General features: G+C 39.7%; 2 protein-coding genes across 3 annotated transcripts; one reads left to right on the top strand and one right to left on the bottom strand.

The window, feature by feature from the left end:
- Positions 1–3,319: 3,319 nt before the first annotated feature.
- Positions 3,320–7,679, bottom strand: LOC140998313 (tumor necrosis factor ligand superfamily member 14). Of its 2 annotated transcripts, XM_073468582.1 has the most exons (8): positions 7,561–7,679; positions 7,360–7,449; positions 6,183–6,430; positions 4,773–4,817; positions 4,648–4,681; positions 4,293–4,364; positions 3,940–4,177; positions 3,320–3,781 (listed from the first exon to the last, which is right to left on the bottom strand). In XM_073468582.1, the coding sequence occupies exons 3-8, from the start codon at positions 6,393–6,395 to the stop codon at positions 3,595–3,597; spliced, it is 789 nt and encodes a 262-aa protein (XP_073324683.1). In that variant the 5' UTR covers positions 6,396–6,430; positions 7,360–7,449; positions 7,561–7,679; the 3' UTR covers positions 3,320–3,594. The 2 variants fall into 2 exon arrangements, with proteins under 2 accessions (XP_073324683.1, XP_073324675.1); XM_073468574.1 differs by lacking the exons at positions 6,183–6,430; positions 7,360–7,449; positions 7,561–7,679 and having other exon boundaries at positions 3,497–3,781; positions 4,773–5,201.
- A 7,440-nt stretch (positions 7,680–15,119) lies between these two features.
- Positions 15,120–21,677, top strand: tmed1b (transmembrane p24 trafficking protein 1b). Its single transcript, XM_073463026.1, has 5 exons — positions 15,120–15,382; positions 17,757–17,854; positions 17,941–18,130; positions 20,316–20,483; positions 20,602–21,677. The coding sequence occupies exons 1-5, from the start codon at positions 15,131–15,133 to the stop codon at positions 20,650–20,652; spliced, it is 759 nt and encodes a 252-aa protein (XP_073319127.1). The 5' UTR covers positions 15,120–15,130; the 3' UTR covers positions 20,653–21,677.
- Positions 21,678–22,068: the final 391 nt, after the last annotated feature.

Here is a 22,068-nt window from a genome sequence, read left to right on the forward strand (position 1 = left end):
AGGTAGAGGAAAGTTCTCTGCTGTTGCGCAGCCAATACCGGGAACTGTGTGTACATCACTTCCTGTTTATTTACCATAAAGTGTGGTTTAGAAAAAAAAAACTGTGGGCCAGCAAACAAACACAATTACAACTCATGTGATATATAAACCAAAGGTGCTGATGTCGGGTGAAAACAAGTCTTACCTCCTCTTATGATATACGAGTTACGGCTTTCATTTTGTCAGCGCAAAATGAAAGCCGTAACAGAGGGCAAATATTGGAGCCTGAAAGGAAATGCTGAGTGCGATTTTTAAACATTATTCTGTTGTTTTTTTATGGCCACTCTTTCTTCATAATCAGTGATTCCCCAAATGAACAACACATAAGCAAAGTACAATTCATTATTTATGTCTAAAACTACACAGCAGTCCTAACAGATGGGTTTAGATCCTTTACTGAAAGTGGCAAAAATAAATATTTTAACAATAACAATTTATCAAATGACAATGTCAAAGTAACCTACAGAGAATTGTCAGTCAAATCTGCATCTTCCTTTGGTTTTAACTGAGCTCACAGCAGCTCATCTTTTAGCCGACCGCCCCATGGCTTCACTGGTTTGGTGCACTCGGTTCCCTCATAGTGTCGTTTTCAGCCACAGCAGGCAGCTGTTGTCAGAGAAAAAGCCCCACTACCTGCTCAGCACCCAACAGCAGACAGACTCACTTAATGACTATAGTCACCACTGAATTGTGCAATTCCCATCACCTAGTTAAAAGTTAAGTAAAATTAGTAATAAATGACAGATATGGGATATTTTAAGGTTTGTTGAAAGCTCACACTAAACTGCATTGCTGTCTAAATTTTGTATGAAGAACCAGTTTCAGGAGCATGAAAAGTTGGGGGGAAAATTCTAATACATTTTGTTAATGTAGCCATTAAAGGTTTCTTCAGGAACCCTGCAAGCGAGCAAGGTTCCTTGAATATTCCCAGGGCTCCTTGAGGCTCTATGATTCCAAGAGTGTAGCTGGTGAACAATGTGCAGCATTCAGAAGCTAAAGAGGCTGAAATGTCCCTCTGTCAACTGATAGATACCAAAATCAGAGCTAAAAGAGAGTGAATATCAGACTTAAAAGTGTTACTGATAACTAAATATGATACTTCATCTCCCCCCTTCCAATACAAGGAGCTTTTGAAACGTTAGCTTGTGAAACAAGCTGCCAACCACTTGAGGAGGCAGATAATTTGAACAACAGCAGTGTTGTGACGTGAATGCAACGATTAATTCACAATGGAAACACTAAGTAGCTTACTTTGCTAAGCTAGCAAATGTTAGGGCAGTAACATTTGCTAGCGCTCAGCGCTGTAGAAATCAGCCATTTTTACTTTTCTTTTTTTTCTCCCACAAACTGGCAACTACTTATGGCGTTATACTATTGGCTCACACACCTTCTCAGAAGTTGGGACCAACCAGTAATTCTTACACATAAAAATATTATCAATATGACCTTTAAATTTAACTGGTAGACACAACTCCAAGTAAATGATAGTGTTGCTATGTAACCTCTGGATGTGTAAATAAATAACTGTTTGTGGAAAAGTTCACCATACCAACTCAGAAGTTGATATACCACATTATTGTGTTAACTGCTGCCCCAGGGTGTTCAAGAAACGAGTTGTTGCAGGTTTAAAACTGCAAACCAGCAAACATTGATGCAAACTATCTTATACTTAAAAATGAGTGGCGAAATTGATTCAATCTGTGTTCTTGACCTCAAGTGCTAAGTCACATATCTCTTAAGCAACATTATGTAGAAATTGGCATTTTATGCGATTTGGCGCCCCCCACAGTTTCTGAGTGCAATATCACTGTTGTAAATACAAATCCCAGCTCTGTAACAGTTTGTCAGATGTAATGTAGGTGCTACCTCCAAACAAAACTCATTACGTCATGACAATGTTTTGTGTTGAAAACTTGTATGTTGAAGTAAACATGTATGTAACGCTGTGATCCTCCCCTCTCACTGAAGTGACAGTGCAGAAACAAGTTATTGGGGGGCAGAGTGGCTGAGACAGAGACACCATTCATCCTGGTACAAGACACTGTACTATAACGTGATTTTAAAGTCGTTATTTTAAGGTAAAAACGTTACATAATGTTGCTTTAATTTGTTAACAAGATAACAGCACAAGGCAAATTTAAAGGTGCATAAAATATTTGCAATCTGCATTGTTTAAATTCATTCTTCTTACATGTCTTTGCCAACACATTGCCACCTGTAGATCAGTGGTTTGTGTGTGTGTCAAATGAGACGGGCACGTATTGTACTAGAGCTCAGAAGTAGACGTATTTATTTTGCAGAACGGCCCCTTTCAGACTGCATTTGTTGTGTAAATGATGTTGTTTATTTATGCTGATGCATTAATGTGTAAGCAGCCTTTTAATGTTGCAGCTTGGTCGAGTTTATACTGTTGGGTAGTTTAATTAAGAACGATGCATCATATTTTAAAGGCTGAATATGCGTAATGTTGTAAAATCTTAATCTTAAGCATAGTTGTCAAATGAATATAATGGAGTAAAAACACAATGTGCTTGAGCAAATATACGCAATACACTAATCTAACGGTGCAATTACATGAAGTGTTTTTCTGCACAAAGCATTCATGCTCAAGCCGCAAGTCTATTATAATATGTTTGTATCAGATACACAGATGTTTATCTGTGTCTTCAGGAAATGACCCAAATATTTCAGCTTCATCTGAGGTCAGTCTTTCCACTCCCCTGTTCCATCTCAGTGGGGATTTGGCCACCTGTCTGTCTACCTGTCTACAAGGTTTCCTGTTTTCACACTGTTCTCATGCACCCGTTGCTTCTTGTTTCGCCTCTTTTTCCACCGTAATTCCCTGGCAGAATTCCCTCGTTGGTTGCCGAACTCGCCTTACTTGTTTCTACTTAACACTCTTTGTCTTTTTTTTTTTCCATTTAACACATTGCACTTTTTGCAAAACTTTCCCCTGTACACAGTGAGAAGAGCTGAGTCAGCCACAGCAACCTCAGTAGTCTTCCCCTCCATCCTCTCCTCGGTGCATCCTCACTCAACCACATCCTGCTATTCACACACACACAAACACACACACAGCTTTGCAGGTGTTTGTGTTTGTTGTGAACTGATAAACCTGCAGCTTATGCAATGCAACTTACTAAGCTATGCATGTTGCATTCTGTGGTTTGTCTCAGTGTGCTGATGGTATCCAAGCTGGTTCCAAACAGTCTTATGTGTGTATACATGGTGTATTTTGTGAGCAAGTTACAATCTTATCAGGAACTGATGCTACTTCATATTTTTGTTTGATAAGAAACAGCATTTTATTCACACAACAAAATACATAACAATCATCAAGTAGGATTATATAACCTGAATATCAGGTACTTTTTATGATATCACAACCATTTGTTGTTTTTTCATAAGTGATTCAAATACATTCATCGAGTACGGTATAATTTAGATCATATATATATCACATATATTAGAAATATACAATTCACCACAATATATGGTGTCAATTAACACAGAGACATAGAATCTGATCACAATGTGGAACAGAGGTGTTTGCCTCTAAGGAGATATCATAAAGGCACCCATCAAGTTTTCAGTAGTTCCTGGGCGGATCTTCTGTATATCCTCCAATGTGACAAAAATTTGATCTCCGCTCTGCAGCTGGAAGATCCCAGAGAGGAAACTGTTCCACAGATCCTCCCCTACCTCTGTAGTCATTTCACTTGAAGATTTCGGGCAGCGGAAACTAGAGGAAACATGTACAAGATGTCACAAAGCGAACTCACCACAACGTAACAAAGACAGCACTTGCATTTAAACACACAGAAGCGAAGATACAAACAGGTTGCGCTCAGAAAAACACTGCGACAGAGGAAGGAAGTAAGGCGTGGCACATTGACTAACCTTTTTGATTTCATAAGTTCTATAGGCTTGCCATAGGCCTGGGTCTCTTTCATCACCTTGTGCTGGATAAGCAAACAATTCTCTGCAGCATTTATTGTCACTTTTGAGTAGAGGTAGTAGTAACCGTCCTTATTGACCAACAACCGACCATTGTTGTAGCCCATGTTGTAGGTGACAGCTTCGCCACCTCTATGTATCCACTGCACCACGTTGTTTTCTCCTGCAGGATTCTTGGAGCCTGGGAAAAAGATGAGAAAGAAGAGGGGAAGTGAATAAAAAAAACACAAAACATGAGTTCAGATGAAACACTGAGATATAGAATATTTAGGTTTGAGTATTATGGGGGCTCCAACCTATCAGCTGAGCGAAAGGCCTCTTTTGGTCTTGCTCTGTATATGGTCGCACTGAGGGAATATCATTGGACTCTGTTCAAGAAAGCAGGATTAGATCAATCAATCAATCAGTAGTTAGAATAAATATATTCTCATGTGTGAGTTCACATTTGAGTTCACATTTGAACTCACACATGAGGTTTTCCATGTGTTTTGAGCTCTGAAGTTCTCAGTAAAAAGGTCCTTATAAAGCTGTCATTTTATTTTCAACATTGTATCTTGTAGTCAAATCATCTTAGCTGTTGACAGCGGCTAAATATTGCACATATGTGGTTGATCTTCACAGACAACATGGTAAAAGAGAGTAACTCAATACCTTTAGGTTGTTCTTGACTCAATATGGTCCCACCCTGAACAGAAAAAAAAAGTTAAACCTCAAAGCTCCAACATACAACCAGCCATAACCTGTATAAGACATGGGTATTGTACACCCACAATTACCTTCTGCCAGGATGTTTGGGGATTGGACACGTTCTGGCAGAGAGACTTACAGAGGGCATGCAGGGAGAGGAAGAAAAAAAGAGAATGAGAAATAAATATTGAGCTCATTGGTGAAAAATCTGTGGGTGTTTTTAGGCAAGATGTCAAAAGTTCAAGAACGTGTAAGAACAGGAAGTGATGTGCTTTGGGGAAACCAATCGTAATGTCCATGTAGAGGAGTGGACGTGTGAAAATATTCATACATCTAGCACACATACATACAAACAGCTTAACACTTTTATCTAACAATACATACAAAGAAAAAAAGTTTGGCCAGATTTTAAAACCAGAAAATGTTGATGGGTTAGACATTGTATGTATGCTGGACAACTATAGGCCTGGCATATTGTGATTTCGTATAACCAGAGGTGGAAGTAACTAATAACAGCTACCAACATACCTACCTACCTACCTACCTACCTGCCTACCTACCTATTTAATGGCAGCTACAGTTAGCAGCAGTTACTCACGTCATATTCTGTTTCCGAATTGTTTTGTTATGAATGAGTGGTGACCAATTCTTACATTGCACCTTATTGCACCTTGCAAGTATTAGTTTTATACAGGAGGTTCTACTTGTAATTGAGTGATATTTCAGTAATGTAACTGTGCTCATACTTGAGTACAGATTTTCAGTAATCTTTCCACCACTGGGCATAACAACAAACATCGAGGCCCTTAATTTCAAACCTTAAACAGAAAAAACCTTTTAAATTTGTTTTTAAATCAAGATATTTTATTGGTTTCACTTGACCACTGTTATTTGGTTTTGTGGTATTTAATTGGCTATAATAAAGGTATTTGAATGCCTCAGATTTCATTAGTGAAAAATTAAACAAAATTTGAAAAAGAAAGTTGTTTTGTATGCTACATGCCAACTCTCTCTCTCTGTAGCTGGTAAAGGTCTATTACTCTCTTTGTTATTGTCAATAAAACATGGCATTGCATAGTCTCTCAGGTTTGATTTTTAAATTACATATTACATAACATGCAGAGTGTAAAGCACAGAGAGGCTGGTGTGTGTTTACATCATAATGAAACTGTCTTAGAAAAGTGAAGTTATACTGTGGGTTTGCATTTGAGAGCAAAAGGAAAGGGAAGTAGAACTAGAGAAAGAGTCCATTTGTTACAGACCTGTCATTTAAACAGCAAATGATGACCCGAATACAAATGTGTTTAACTCTCCGCTTGTATGGAGTCTGGTTATGACGTAGAGAAAGTAGGGAAATTCTAGAGAAAAGGAATTTCCACGTGCTCCAAGCCCTGCGACCTAGCCCTACACACACACACACACACACACACACACACACACACACACACACACACACACACACACACACACACACACACACACACAGACATCAGTCTCACCTCTGTTTTTTTATACAGATTGTAGATTAAACATCCTTCGACAACAAGTCCCAACATGGTGAGTCCTATCAGCAGGAGAAGAAACTTTTGGCCGACTCTCGACCACCTCGGTTTCTTTCCGCCGGTCACAGAGTCGTAGTTGGCCTGGCTGTCAACCACAAACACCTGGGGACACGTACCCACGCCACCCTCAGCCATCACACCAGATTGCATTCCACCTGGGGCCTGAAGGCTAAAGGACAAAGGGCCTGATGTGGCGAGGGAGGGAAAGAGACAGGGTTTAGGGTTAGGTAAATCAAAAAAACACAGTGCCATGGCAATCAACAGGATTCGTGGACATGGACACAGATTTTATATTGTTTTCTTGACTCTCAGCACGTGCCAGCACCACGCTATTTTTGAGTGAATGAAACACAACATTTTTAACCAAGATGGAGTCACAGTGAGAAGGTTGGGGGACATAGTCCATGACCGTCACGCCAGAATCCAATCAAATCAAGCCTTTGGTTAGGTCGAGGCAACAAATACAGTTTGGTGCACTATGTAGTTTTAATCAGAAGAGAGAGATCTTCATTGACTGATTTTTTATGCCTAAACAAACTTAATAAACAAAAAATCTCTTGTATTCATGACTTAATACACTGAATAAACAAACTAACTAACCTTAAAATACAACACAATTTCAGACTGTTTTACTTTGTTTACATGCCACCTTTCTAGTTGCAGGTAAAGACAATGATTTTCATTATGTGTCAATAAAAATCAATTCATGAAATGTTGATGAAGAATAATCCATAGGATTTATGTACATAGGCACACATTTTCCATTTGAAACTCAACATTCAACACTCAACAATTTGAATCATGTACATAATCCATCACCATTTGAGGAAGTGCTGTGATGCTGGGTTGATTGGAGAGATTAGAAAAAGCAAATAAACAGGCAGCAGAAGCAGACATGAGACACACAGTCAGCAGAAGTACAGATGTGACCTCATTGTATCATCTGCTCACAGTGGGCAGATGCGACGCAACCAGCTTCTGGGAAACAAAAGGGATTTCAACATACCCTGACTACTGCAAGCGCACAAGGAGAGAATGCTTCAACCGGTCCAATGAATCAAAGCCAAATGTCCTATTCTTACTGTTCAAAGCAGTTCAGAGAGGCAGTGATTACCTTGGATTTAAATGTGCACAAGATGTTTAGTGCTAGAGCTCAGTCAACCATTCAGCAGCACAGGGCACTTCTCACACCTCTGACGCTCCTCTGGGACATTGAATGACAAAAAAACATGATTAAAAATAATAAGAAGAAGAACATTAATAGCATTCTCTGAGATACCACTGTCCATTACGACTTCTCCTCCAGATGTCTCACCTTCTGAGAGAAGAAAATCCTCTGCCTGCACCGAGTTACAGATCTCTTTACACCCACACCTCTTGCGTCTGCTCGCCTGCTGTCAACTATCACTAATATTGCTTTTTTTTTGAGCCAGCCCATGTAAGGAGGAAATGAAGATGACATGGGGAAGAGGGTTAGAGAGAGAGATAGATACAGAGCGAAAGAGAGTGAGTAGTGTGCGTGTGAGTGTGTGTGGGACACTCCCTACAACTACTGAATATAGTTATCGTCCCTCAGCTGACACTTCCTCTCTCTTCAATTTGTTCACTCTGCGTGTCTCGTGTTCTGCTGAACACTTTTCGTTTGTTTTGTCAGTGTCTGTTGCTGTTGCTGTAGCTGTAGCTGCTTTGGCCGTGCAGTTTCTGAGAAATTTACACAATTTTTTTGTCAAGTTGAGCCACACTCTTAATTGTGTGGAACAGTGCACTGTGACGTTAATAACAGCAGAGATGGTTTTAGAGAATGAGTTTGGGCGGAACAGGCTATTAAATTCACCAAAATTCATCTGTACTTTTGATCGCTACCCTCGGCTGCAGCTATCACCACAGTCTGATTCAACTGCACTTTATTGCATATTTAGTATTCGCTTCGTCTACCATGTGGCCGCCTCTTGCTCATTCATTTGCACATGTTGCTTCAATTATAATTGGTCAAACTCATCACCTAATCAGAACAACTTTCAGTAACTGGCGATGAAGGTGTACTTTAAGGTCTTTGTTTTACGCAAACCCTGCTTTGTTCAAGAGTTGCTTCACTTTAAAGGGAGTGATCAAAAACACATATTTTCCCCCTTACTTGTAGTGCAATTTATCCCTTGAGACTGTTTTGGTGTACGCTGATGAGTTTTGGAGATATTGATGGAAGTCAGCCTTCTCTAGCTAGTCACCTACCTCTCGTCCATGAGCAGATACACGTTTCCGTCTCTGTGTTGATTTGTGTGCTGTGTAGAAAACAGTTCTGCCATCTGGATGATCGTGAGTAACCAGGTTGTGATTTCTGGGAAAGAGAAATCACTTTTGAGTTTGTCCAATGTCTTTCTTCTGAGCTTTGAACACCACAAGCCGAGTCCCGTCTGGTTCCATTATATTGGAGATAAGGCAGACATCTCTTCAGCAGAAAACTCCAAAGCTCGGCAACTCACACCACAATAATCTAGACAGATAATAGCACGACAGAACATAAAATATTTTCATTTTTATTTTGTGGCTAACTGTCCCTTTAAGTCCTAATGACCTCTTCCCTTTTTACAACATAGTTTCTATTATGGGTGATTCATCAATACATTTATGAGTTCTCTTTTTTGGTACAATATGCTTTTGCCTGATTTGTTTTGCTTACAACATCCCACCAAGGTAATTCCACCTTACAAAAGTGTGCACAGCTCAGATTTAGTCACATTATGGTTCTTCTTTTATCTTCACATGACTCTAACCCAAATATTCTGAGAAATACTTTCATTTTCCTCTCTTTATCTAAGAAATCTATGTCTTTCTCTTCCAATAAAATGTTTGAGTTAGAAAAAGAGATGATTGCACTTTATTCAAAGCAAAACTCGAACTCGAAGCTCAGAGCAATTTGAAACCAATCTAGGGTTTTTTCTTTGTTGTGGGAGGGGGCAGTTTGTCGTGACAGACTCCATATGGTGAAACTACACTGCATACACTTTTACTGACACACACACACACACACACCCACCCACACACAGAGTGGTGTTTAGACGAGATAAAGACTCAGGGAGGACAGACGGAAGTCTATGGTCTTGGTGGGCCACTGTGGTTGTTGCTTGTTAAATGCACTTCTTGAGAGAGACAGAGAGGTAGACCTGCACATGTATGGAAGCCCAGAAGTGACTGTTACTGTGTGAATAATACATGAAATAGTTTACATGGTCCTCCATTTTACTGGCTCTTTTAATTTTTTCATTTGCATTCATACATTTTCATCTCACCTTCCTGTTGAACAATTATCTATATCTATATATTTCTTTTTGCCAGACAACATCGCTCTGTATTCTTTGATGATTTCACACACACATATGGCTGCTCTGGTCTCTGTGTTTCATATTTTCTTAATAGTTCCCTTTTTCATTGTTGCCTATTTATAATATAATATAATCTAAATCTAAATCTAAATCATGAGTCTAATGTATCTGTATGTCTTCAGCAAATATTGATAAGGCTCCTGATTTCTAATATTAGTACGAACACACAAAAAGAAGGGGGAATCAGTCATGTTGTTGATTTATTGCTTTATTTTATTATTGCTTTATTTTAATTTTTTGCTATTTTGGAAGTAAACTGTAGGCACACTGTCACACTGTCATGACTTGTTGAGTCACGTGAACAGAACCGAGCCATCGTTAATGTTACTAGAGACAGCTGTGGTTTTCCCCACTATGACACATCAATAGATCTCCTGTGGAAAAAGGCTGCGGGGTGATACAAGCAGGTTAAACCAACAACCGACAGCCTTGCAGCCTTGTGGTTACTGATGCGTATTATTTATGTAGTTAACCACATATTTCAGTCTGAGGTTACTCATGCAACAAACATGAGTAACAAAGCAAACATGCCGATCACTTCACATTGACTAACAAATTAAAAGCTTTAGGTTAAAAATGTTAAACTAAAAAGCTAGCTATGAAAAATGAGAGATATGTTTTAGGTTAACTATTTGGCAAGCATTGGTTATATTTACTGTTACTGTCAATGCTTGCCAGCTGACGCCTGAATAAACCCTACTCGTCCTTAAGTTTTTTACTTGCAGCCGTGTCTGTCCTGCTGTGACATGTTGCAATGATTTAATGGATCTACACTAAACAGAGTGTGATACTAACAGTGTAGCTACAAGACAGTACACAGCAATTTAGAGTGTCAAATGAACTCTTATGACTATTAATATCCTTTGGTGTTTGATTACTAAGTATATTATTTCATCAGCTGCTGTTTTCAACTGTTAAGCTTGAAGGTAGGAGTAACATTTTAACCTGAGTGTGATGTGAAAAGGACAAGGGGCATTTTAGAAATACTAAAGTCATGGGCTCCCCCAGTAACAACCTGCAGACCCTAAACTGTCTGGAAGTTTTTCTTTGAAGTTGGATTTTCATTCATACGACTGTTAAAATATTTTTTTTTGGTAAAAGACAATTACATGTGACTTTAATGCGAAATGCTCCTTCCTCGTGTTTCTAAATTTGATAAATTCACAGAACAGGTCAAGATTGTAATGTCATCATTGGTAACTATGCCCCCAGAACTCATGGTCTAAACCAAGTTATTGTTAGAAATTAACATTCATTTTATTTAACACAATTTAATTAGAATCATGACTGATGCTGTTGTTGTTGATAATTTTGACCATATTATTATTGATATCATTATTGATGAACATAATCTTGGGTGAAACCTGTCACCCACAACCAACCATAAATACTTATTATTCTACTTGCTTCCTGTATCTGCTCGGGACGCTTTTCTGCTTGCTCTCGCTTCTGCTTCCATTTTTTCCACTGTTATTCTTTTTCCTCACTAAGAGATTACAAGCAGTGACTCCTGGATATTTAAAAAACACTGGCATTATAATTAATTGAAGATAAAGTAAGCTGCTGCCTTATTTCAACATTTTTTCTGAACTCTGAACGTGGCCTACCATTTAGCACAAGCCTGTTAGCAGCTAAAGCTAACTAGCATCAAAGTGCCTCCCTTTACCGTGGACGATTTTCAGAAGATCATTCAAATTGCTGTACTGGAAAACAAGGTCCACCGGATAGAAGCAAATGTGGAAGTGAACGGACTATGTGGGAACGACACCGCTCTTCGACAGAATCAGAACAGCAGACAAGAGCCTACTAATACACGGCTAATTAGCCCCAACAATGGTACGACGAAACAGGAGGACTGTGCATCAGGTAATAAATCAAGGAATATTATTTATTGCTGGAACACTCTTGGCACAAGGCCTAAAGATAAATCGTTTCCCTCAGATATGTGAGAATGAGTAACAGGCAGAGCCCAGCGCCCTGAGATTTGTGATGCGACTGTTTGGCCTGCTCTGTCGATATAGTCTCTGACATCTCAGAAGGAATTCTGGACATCGTTGCTGAACCACCAATGGTGAAATCTCTCATTTTACACACAGTCGATGACTGTCGTGAAGCAACAGTCTGAGGTATTGAAACAAGACTGTTTTGATCTGTTGCACAAAGTCAGATCACTCGATACTGTGGTGTTTGTCAGTGGCCCTCTATCGACTGTCCGATGAGGTAATGACAATTTTAACATTTTCTGGGAAGCAGACATCTCTTCGAGGCAGATGGATCTTGCCTTAACAAGTCAGAGGTACGATTGTCCACCTCCAACATATTTTACTCTGTGCATCACACATCAGTTGCCTGTCAACGACAAGAGACGAGACAAACCAAAACAAACAATAACACGGCACTCTGGAGATAAGTTTCGAACATAGAAGACCTCTAAGCCAGGAGGATTTTTGGCCACCCAAGGGGAGTGCCCTCCAGTCTCGACAGGAAGGTACCTCCACTTTTCGTCAGAATCATCCTCTGTCTCAATGTCACAATCTGATGACGGCACAGCCAAATCCTGTCTGAGTAGAAAATACAACTAACTCAAACTGATATGTGCCGGGTCCAGGCCACAAAGCTGATATCATTAATGTCCCCCCCCCCAAGAAAAGCAGGGGGCCCTGTGGAGTTCAGGTAGCCTCCTCAATTCTGTGTTTACAGGTAATAGAAAAATGATGAATCTTTTACATCTTTTGAATATGTGGCTCTTCAGTTTAACTCTAAATCTTATCAGGCTATATTTCTAAATATATACAGGTGATAAACCTGAGGACAGAAGGACTAAAGAACTGTGTTGTGTCCTTGATAAATTTGGACTATCTCCAAGGGTCTGAACATTTCTAAGGTTCTTGTGGATCTGGTTTTGCTCTCTCTGATCATTACTGTGTTTTCTTTGAGAGTTATATGTCTGTGTACACAAATGTTCAAACTGAGGTCGTCTCAAAACGCTACATCACTGAAAACACCAGTGACATATTCATTGAGGCTTTCTCTTCCACACCTCCCCTCTCCAGGTTCTCTGTCAATGACCTTGTAGACCATTTCAGTTCTATAATTACAGATGTTATTGATGCCATTGCACCCACTAAAGTAAAGGTGGTTTCCAAGTAAGAAAAAATCTCCTTGGAGAAACGCCACACTGATCAAAATGGGGGAAAAAAAGGAATGTCCAAAAGCAGAGACTTTACATCTTTAATTTAGAAGTGAAAAAGTCAAGGCTGTCCTTCTTCTCAGACATTATCACCAAAAAAAATATAATGCACGTGTCCTGTTTGCTACTGTCGACAGGCTTACAAACCCTCCAGTGCCATTAGCCTCTGAACATCTATCTACCAGGGCATGTAATGCTTTTGTATCCTTCTTCACTGCCAAAATTCAGAAAATTAGACAAGCAGTCAGTACCACCGTGCCAGGTACAGGAGGTGTGTTGTCCATGTGTCCACCTAAAACCAACTCAAATACCATGACACAATTTGATCCAATCAATGACAAAAACCTGCAGGACATAATAAAGCATTTGAAATCTTCCTCCTGCTGCCTTGATATTTTACCAGCAGGGTTCCTCAAAAAAGTTTCAGACTGCATGACTCCAGATCGTCAACATGTGTCTTCTCTCAGGCTTCTTTCCACAAGCCATGACAACGGAAATATTTGTTTTTGGAGCCCATCAAGAATGACTAACAGTTTCTGCTCAGCTTCAATCTGTAATGCTGAAAACTACAAACCAAGCGAAAAATCTCAGTGTAGTCATGGACTTTCAGGAGCCACACTATGACAATTACAAAGTAATTACTTAGTAATTACTAAGAATATATCAAGGATTAAAGGATTTATGTCTCAGCTGTAGTTGTAAAAACTTGTACATGCATGTATCTTCAGCAGACTAGACTACTGTAATGGTGTTTTTACGGGACACTCTAAAAAATCCATCAGACAGCTGCAGCTGATTCAGAACGCTGCTGACTGAGTCCTAACAAGGACTAAAAAGTAGATCACATCACTCCAGTTTTCAGATCTTTACGCTGGCTTCCTGTCTGTCATTGAATACATTTCAAAATCCCACTGTTGGTTTCTAAGGCACTTAGTGGTTTAGGGCCAAAATACATTTGCTGCTACGTTATGAACCATCCAGACCTCTGAGGTCGTCAGGTACAGGTCTGCTTTCAGTCCCTACAGTCAAAACTAAACATGGAGAAGCAGCATTCAATTATTATACACCACATATCTGGAACAAACTCCCAGAAAACTGCAGGTACGCTCCAACTCTCACCTCTTTTAAATCAAGGCTGAAGACCTTTCTGTTTGCCGCTGCCTTTCACTGAAGCAATTTTAAGGCTTTGAAATACACTGTGACTTTTATTCTTTAGTCTTGTCTCTTTTAAACCTATTCTACTTTAACTTAATTTCCTATTTCTTAGCTTATTTTAATGTTTTGTTTCTTGATTTCTTCCTACTTGTTTTAAATGTATTTTAAATGCAATTTTTTATGTATTTGAATGTAATTTTATGGCCCTGTAAAGCACTTTGAGTTGCCTTGTGTCTGTATTGTGCTATACAAATAAACTTGCCTTGCCTTCTATTCCTGTATATTTTTTATGTACTGTAGTTGATCTTGAAAACAGCAAATGGCAAAGTTTAACACCTTAAACTGTTTCTGCCCAGATGCTCTGTAACTACAAAAGATCTAGCTGCACAGTTAAAGGGTAACTCCACCAATTTTACACATAAAAGTGTGCTTACAGGTCTTGGGGAGTACTACTGCATCTGTGGAAAAAGTAGTATAAACCTTCTGTGGCTCCAGAGAAAGCTGCATGCCACCTGATAGCTATCCCCCAGTGATTAACACTCAGTGACTAAGTTGCACTGTGGGTGATGTAGGCACCAGGTTTTGAAAAGGAAGAAGAATGCATATTAAAAAAAGGTGACCTTTTTTTGGGTCTAGTGGACCTTTTCAAAATCCGGTGCCTACAATACCCACAATGCAACTTAGCGACTGAGTGACATCACTGGAGGATAATTATCAGATTACATGCAGCTTCTTCTAACACCACAAAAGGCCTTTTTTTCACATATGCAGTAGTACTCGCAAAGACCAATGAGCACACTTTAATCTCTAAATCTGCCAGCAAGCAGCAAGATTTTTCACAAACTGGCAACCCAAAAGTTATTAGTATTAAGGAGTCTACTTTTTAAAAAAAGACTATGAGTAAATGATTTAAAGAAGAAACGTGAAGAAAAGTGCTTTATAAACAAAGTTTATCATTATTATGACATTATTACTACCAGGACATGGAGCAGGGTCACACAGTAGCTGCAGCGGTTTGGATGGTCCTGAGTGAAAACCTCAGACCTGCAGTGATTGGACAAACATTGCTACTCTTCCTCCTCTGATTGGTCCGCGGCTTTGCCCTCGTTCGGGTGCCTCCATCCAATCACAGCGTCGCAAAGTTCTGCTGCGGAAGAGGGATGCGAAGGAGATGGCTGAACTTAGATAGCCCTGTGTTTGGGAATATCTTCACCATGGAGCTACTTTGGAGGAATGAGGGGGGCAGAGGACGGCTGTTCGTCCTCGCTGTGGTGTTCGGCTGGTGTTTAGGCTCTGTGAGCTGTTTCGGACAGAGCCTGGACAGCGAGTTCACGTTTCTGCTGCCAGCCGGAAGATCCGAGTGTTTCTTCCAAACTGCAGCGAAGAATGGTACGATGGAGGTCGAATATCAGGTAACCGTGTGTGTAGTCGGCAGACACAAGCACTTACTGTGTTCACACGTGCATACTACCTGTTAAAGGCTTACAGCGGCGGTACAGGAGCACGATATTGTTGGCTAGCAGTCACCACCACCGTTACTCCATTAGCTAGCTGACATGCTGGGAGTCCTCTGCGCAATGCACGCTTTTACATTTCAACATTAAAACTACAGCTGTAAGATCACATCAGCGCTCCTCTGTTAACTTCATGTCGTGGGAGCTACCGTGACCAAGCTCACACTGAAGCTCACATTTTCCTCAAACGGCGATACACTGGTAAAAAAATCCACAACGTCAAGTCAAACTTTATCTAGCAAGTTTTGCGTAAGATTGCACTAAATGAGATGCTTCCCGAAATAGAAGAAAAGCTACTCACTTAGAAAGATCAGCGATAACACAATTACCACAGAAAGTGAGATAATACGCCACACGTTCCTCATAGTGCATGAGTCACCGTAAATGATCGGGTGTACAGTAATTGATGTGTGAAAGGCTCAGATCCTGGCAGCCTCGGGCCATCCGGCGGGATGTTCCTGAACAGGTCCTGGTCCCGGCACACAGAAGGACCGAGCGGGGACAGAACCTCATATGACATGTCTGTTGTCTGACAATGATTCAAGTACCAGATTTAACCATTCACAGGTCAGGCGACTGGCAAAAACCGTAGCGGAGCCGTTCCGCAACGTAAATGCAGCCAGTGGAATCCCCGGGTTACTGTTGCATCAGTCATCAGTCACAGTGTTGATCTGCACACTCATCAGGGTTACACGCACACTTTCAGTGAACAGCTGCCTCAGAGCCACAGGAGCTCTGACTGCAGAGTGAAGCATCGCCTGGGGCTGCAACTAATAAAAATGATTGCCAATATGCAATCAGCAGAAGGACTGAACAGTTAATCCATATCTTCTATATATATCTTCTATATATATATATATATATATATATATATATATATATATATATATATATATATATATATATATATATATATATATATGTGTGTGTGTGTGTGTGTGTGTGTGTGTACATTGAGAGTGAAATGGAAAAAATACATCTCCCATTAAAATTGTGACCCACATTGCAATCACAATATCTGTCAAAAGAAAAGCTAAATGATATTTTTTGCAATATCATTCAGTCCTAAATACATTTAAAATTGCACTACTTTAGCTCTGATGCAGACTGCAATCTGTAAAGTAACTAGTAACGAAAGTTATAAAATAAATGTAGAGAAGTAAAAGTACAATATTTGCCTCCAAAATGAAGTGGAGTGGAAGTGTATATAAAGTAGCAGAAAATAGAAATACTCAAGTAAAGCACATGTACCTCAAAATTGTACTTAAGTACAGTAATTGAGTAAATATACTTAATTACATTTCATCACTGGGGAACACCAGCTGGAGACGTAAGCTGCTCTGCGAATCAGAGGGGCAGTTATAATATATTGGTTTAGCACAAAATTAATATTTACACAGAAAACACATCTGCTAAATTCTGCTCTGATGGGTATTTTGTGTCAGGCAGAACAATAATGCCCAACAGAGGATGTGTTGAAGGGGAATCCCAGTACTTTCAAACCTGGGCCCTGCTTTACATATCTTGTGTGCAGATGACTAAAAAGTACAAACACTTTTGGAATTGGTCCAATAGATCGTCTCAGTGGACAGCTGCAACAGTGCATTGTAACTCTTGAGGAAGTACATCCACTAAACGTGCTTGTTTTTGCCACTCGCAGGCTGAGGCTGATATTCTTATTGTCCATCTACATTACGATACAAATTAAAAATTACCATCACAATGTCCCAGAGCTCAAGGGGTGCCTTCAGATTGCTTGTTCCGTCCAAAACCCGAAGAGATTAAATGGACTATCACAGAGGTCTAACAGAAGATGAGCTTATACTCAAATTAGATACGCTGGAGTTAGTAAAATTTGGACATTCTGGCAAAAAAAATAAAAATTTCAATGATTAATCACTTATCAAAATTGTTGCTGATTAATTATTTGACTAATAATTTCAGCTCTACTAATCTCTAAACTGTGCAACACCATGTAAATGATCTATGTAAAGCCATGTTAAGTTCTGCCATCAGCAGTTTGTTTGTTTAGTGGGAGAGTCTCGTTCCAGGCGATGACAGCAGGCTCTCTCATGAAAGGCCCATGTAATCTCTCTGAAAATGTCCTCGTCGCCTGGTTGAGACTCACACCATATAAGTGTCTCTCTTCACATACAGTGCTTCCCGTCTGTCACTATCTAAAAAAGCAAATTGCAGAAAATGGTTGACTTTATCATTTGTTAGCTTGTTGCTCAGTGTGTGTGTGTGTATGTATCTGTGTGTGCACATCCAGGTGATAGCGGGCGCTGGTATGGATGTGGACTTCACCATCCTCTCTCCAGAGGGCATCCGAGTCATCATCGAGACTCGGCGCTCTGATGGAGTCCATGTGTAAGTGCTACGTCACGCTTCATGCTTCTGCCCCAGTAGTGTTGGACCTGTTCTTTTATCTTTGACTTCACTTCCTGTTTTTCAAGGGTGGAGCCGACGCAGGAGGGAGACTATCAAATCTGCTTTGACAACAGCTTCAGCCGCTTCTCAGAGAAGATGGTGTTCTTTGAGATTATCATCGAGGGCCAAGGAGGAGATGTGGGCGGAGATGAAGAGTGGGCGGGATTAGAGGAGCCTGACGGGAGCCTTCTGGAGTACAAGCTGGAGGACATCCGGGTGAGATGCTTGTTTTTGGGGTGAGGTTGTGATAAACCTCTGGTGTTGGCACAAATAAGCTCAACTAATGTCTACACAACATCCAGGCGTGAAGAGGAGAGATAGATGTAGCAGGTTGGTTGTGTGGGTGCAACCCAGATCAGATTTTGATGTTTTAATCAAACAGGAATATAATGAAGACAACTTTTCCTTTGGATTATATTTGTCTTTGCCTCCGCCTCCGGAGCAAACACTATTAATTATATCTTCAAAACAGTCTGCTAGATGATTATTTTCTGCCTTCATTCTTGATCTTTTTACCTTTTATTTAACTAGGATCAATCCCATTGAGATGAAAAATCTCTTTTTCAAGGGAGTCCTGGCCAAGACAGGCAGCAGCACAAGATAAAAACAAGTAATTATAAACAGATTAAAAAACAAAACATAGAAAGTGTTACAAATATGTGTCATCCCAGTTAACAAAGTGCAGTACAAGCCATGCATCCAAAGATACCAGTTTTAAGCACCAACACCCCAGTGATTCTCTTTCCAAGTCTTTCGCAATGGTTTTAAAGAAATCAGATTTTGGAGTATTAGAACATCCTGCAGTATATTAAGCCTTCTGAGAAACCGTTCAACGGATAAGGAAGTGGGAATGTTTTGAAAGACGGACCAACGCACTTGTGGTTTTTGTGGTTTTGGTCTTTTCATTGGATCTGCTGACAATATGGAAAATGGAGAATAACGGTGGCCTTAACCTTTAACTAGTACGTGACTTCTTTCAATGCTGCTAACACCAGTGTAGTAAGAAGTACTCAAAAGTCATACTTGAGTCAAAGTAAAGATATGGTGTTAAAATATTACTTTGTTAAGGTGAAAGTCACACATATAAATAGTACTTTATTAAAAATCTTAAAGTATCTGATATCGACTATACTTAAGTGTTGAAGATAAAAGTAAATTATACATATATTTACATGAACACTGTATACTATGGGTCGACTGATTATTGACCTGGCCAGTTATTGTATCTGATATTTTTCTAATCCGATTGCTGATAAAATAGAAAACTACAAAAATGTTTGCTGTGCCTCTGCTCTGATGCAGACTGCAATCTGCAAAGTAACTAGTAACTAAAGTTATCAAATTAATGTATTGAAGTAAAAGTACAATATTTGCCTCCAAAATGAAGTGGAGTGGAAGTATAAAGTAGCAGAAAATGGAAATCCTCAAGTAAAGTACAAGTACCTCAAAATTGTACTTAGGTACAGTACTTAAGTAAATATACCTAATCACATTTCATCACTGGCTAACACCAGCTGGAGACGTAAGCTGCTCTGCAAATCAGAGGGGCAGTTATAATATATTGGTTTAGCAAAAATTAATATTTACACAGAAAACACATCTGCTAAATTCTGCTCTGACGGGTATTTTGTGTCAGGCAGAACAATAATGCCCAACAGAGGATGTGTTGAAGGGGAATCCCAGTACTTTCAAACCTGGGCCCTGCTTTACATATCTTATGTGCAGATGACTAAAAAGTACAAACACTTTTGGAATTGGTCCGATAGATCGTCTCAGTGGACAGCTGCAACAGTGGCTGCATTGTCACTCTTGAGGAAGTACATCTACTAAGCGTGCTTGTTTTTTTTAAGAGTAAAATCCAGAAAAAAGCCACTTTCGCTATCGCCAAATCCACCAGACTCCATTTACAGTAATTTCATCATGGTAAATCGCACTTCATTTAAACATGACAGAGAGAAAATACACGGATGAAGTTGCAGGACATTACAGTCCATATGGCAGGCTGCCAGCTGAGGAAACCCACAGGACCATTTCCAAAACCTTTCGTACTTATTAGTCAAGCCTGACCAATACTCAGTTTTTGGGGTAGATGCCTATACCGATAAATAAAAAATTCTATATTGATCAGTGGGCTGAGAGACACACATGGTTCATCAAATGTGTTAATCAAACACATTTACAGTTGAGCAATACATTTCATTGTTATTTACCTCTGTGACATCGGACAACATATACGCAGATATATCTTTGATAGGCCAAAATCGGCCAATAAATCAGTCGGGCTCTGCCTACTGCTCATTTATACACCAAAATATATGACACTGGGTCCAACAACAATTTAAAACTCTGTGTACGCCATCACTTATTTTAAATCCCTCATCTGTCATCACTCTGTCCTCAGGAGTCCATGGACTCGCTGCACAAACGCCTGGAGCGCAGCCGGCAGATGCAGACGGTGTTGCGGGCGTTTGAGGCGCGGGACCGAAACCTTCTGGAAGACAACCTGTGGAGGGTCTCGTTCTGGTCCTGTGCCAGCGTGCTGGTGATGCTGTGTGTGGCCCTAACACAGGTAAATGGAGCACTGACACAGCACAATATGGGGATTCAACGGGCAAACATTTGAGGAATGAGTGTTAATATTGTTAATCTGTCACACAGTTTGATGTCGGTCTTTATTTCTCCCGCAGGTCTACACTGTCCGTAAGCTGTTCGAAGATAAGCGGAGGGTCTGCACATAGAGGCAGCCTGGGAAACAGAATAATCAAGATGTTGAGCTGGCTACCCATTCAGATTATGATCCATTATTTTTAATTTTGTCTGCATCCACTCTGGCGTTCAAATTCAATTTAATGGATCTTTTTCTTTTTAGTCCTAAAATTTTACATCAGTTTGTGAGCAATAATTAAATCTAAGTGGACCTCGAAGGGTAAACAGATGAGGAACAGATTGAGGAAGTTGAAGTCGTTTCATTTCATTTAGTGCCTTTAATGACAAATCTTCCCACAAACCAGTGAGGAAATATCTTTTGAAAGGCACTGCCTACGTAGACAGAACAATAAATGTCGTGGTATAACTGACGTGCTACATTTCTGAAACCGTCGAGAGGTGTTTGGAATACTTTGTTAAAATTGAGAATGACCTCACTAAAGTTTAAAGGTGGGTAATATGACACGACTCAGTAGCCGATCCACAGAACTCCTAGTTGCCAGTTTACAATGGATGACAATGTGCAATAGTGTTGTTGGCGTATGTGTCCTTCCTGACAGTTAACAGTCTTTTCATGATATCTGTGATTTGATCCATCAGAGCAGGTGTTTCCTCAGTTACAGTCGTGACATTACTGATTTATTTTATTGTGCCAGTTCAAGTCCAAGCTGACATGTTGACAAATAAGAATGTAGAGTAGGACAGAGGGATGATTTTCCAGTATGATTGCCAATAATGTTCATGTGTCAGTACTCAGACAAATATGTAAGTACAAATATTCAGTGTGAACATACTGACTGTTAAATGTGTTTGTATGTTTCTGGTTTTAGTTCTGTCTTATACACGAACAAACTTGCTTTTTTTTTTCATCCAGATGTATGTTTGTGTTAACAGAATGTGACATTTTGATTCTGCTCAGTCAGCCGCTGAGTGTTTGGTTTGTTTTTGTTTTTTTATAAGGACAGGTTTGCATTACATGTGCTATAGAATAATACAAAATCAGGTTTTCATGGGAGTTATTGATATTAATAAATGCTTTTTTTTTTTACACACGAGATTCTTGGTTTGAGGTGATTTTTCTTTGTAAAATAAAAACTGGTAAAAAAAAAAGAGAATCATCGTTTTAAATGTGTTCTGTGCACATATGACGCTCATAGTCACTGGACTTCTATCAAAAACACGCAGTGACTAATTCCAGTGAAATCAGAATCGAACAGACGCAACGGTTTGTCTCTCAAATGCAGCTTTCTGTTACTTGTGAGTTATGACAAACCTCGGTGCTGTTAACTCATATATGCTGTCATTTGGCACAACTTTAAACCAAAACCAACCATGTTTTAGTGCCCTATTTATTGTTGTATCTTTTAGATTACTTTTTTTAGAGCCATAATCAGGAGACCAAACATGGATAGACACTTTATTTCTGCTGATGTAGCTCCCCCTAATGT

The sequence above is a fragment of the Pagrus major genome, chromosome 1, assembly GCF_040436345.1.
Source record: "Pagrus major chromosome 1, Pma_NU_1.0".
In the NCBI taxonomy this organism is placed as follows: Eukaryota; Metazoa; Chordata; class Actinopteri; order Spariformes; family Sparidae; genus Pagrus; species Pagrus major.

Coding starts and splice junctions, on each gene's coding strand:
- tmed1b (XM_073463026.1), top strand. CDS start 15,131: ATGCGAAGGAGATGGCTGAACTTAGATAGCCCTGTGTTTGGGAATATC. Junction 15,383..17,756: donor CGATGGAGGTCGAATATCAG/GTAACCGTGTGT, acceptor GTGCACATCCAG/GTGATAGCGGGCGCTGGTAT. Junction 18,131..20,315: donor ACAAGCTGGAGGACATCCGG/GTGAGATGCTTG, acceptor CTCTGTCCTCAG/GAGTCCATGGACTCGCTGCA.
- LOC140998313 (XM_073468574.1), bottom strand. CDS start 5,123: ATGTCTAACCCATCAACATTTTCTGGTTTTAAAATCTGGCCAAACTTT. Junction 4,682..4,772: donor CCCAAACATCCTGGCAGAAG/GTAATTGTGGGT, acceptor TTTTCTGTTCAG/GGTGGGACCATATTGAGTCA. Junction 4,178..4,292: donor GCCTTTCGCTCAGCTGATAG/GTTGGAGCCCCC, acceptor TCTTTTTCCCAG/GCTCCAAGAATCCTGCAGGA.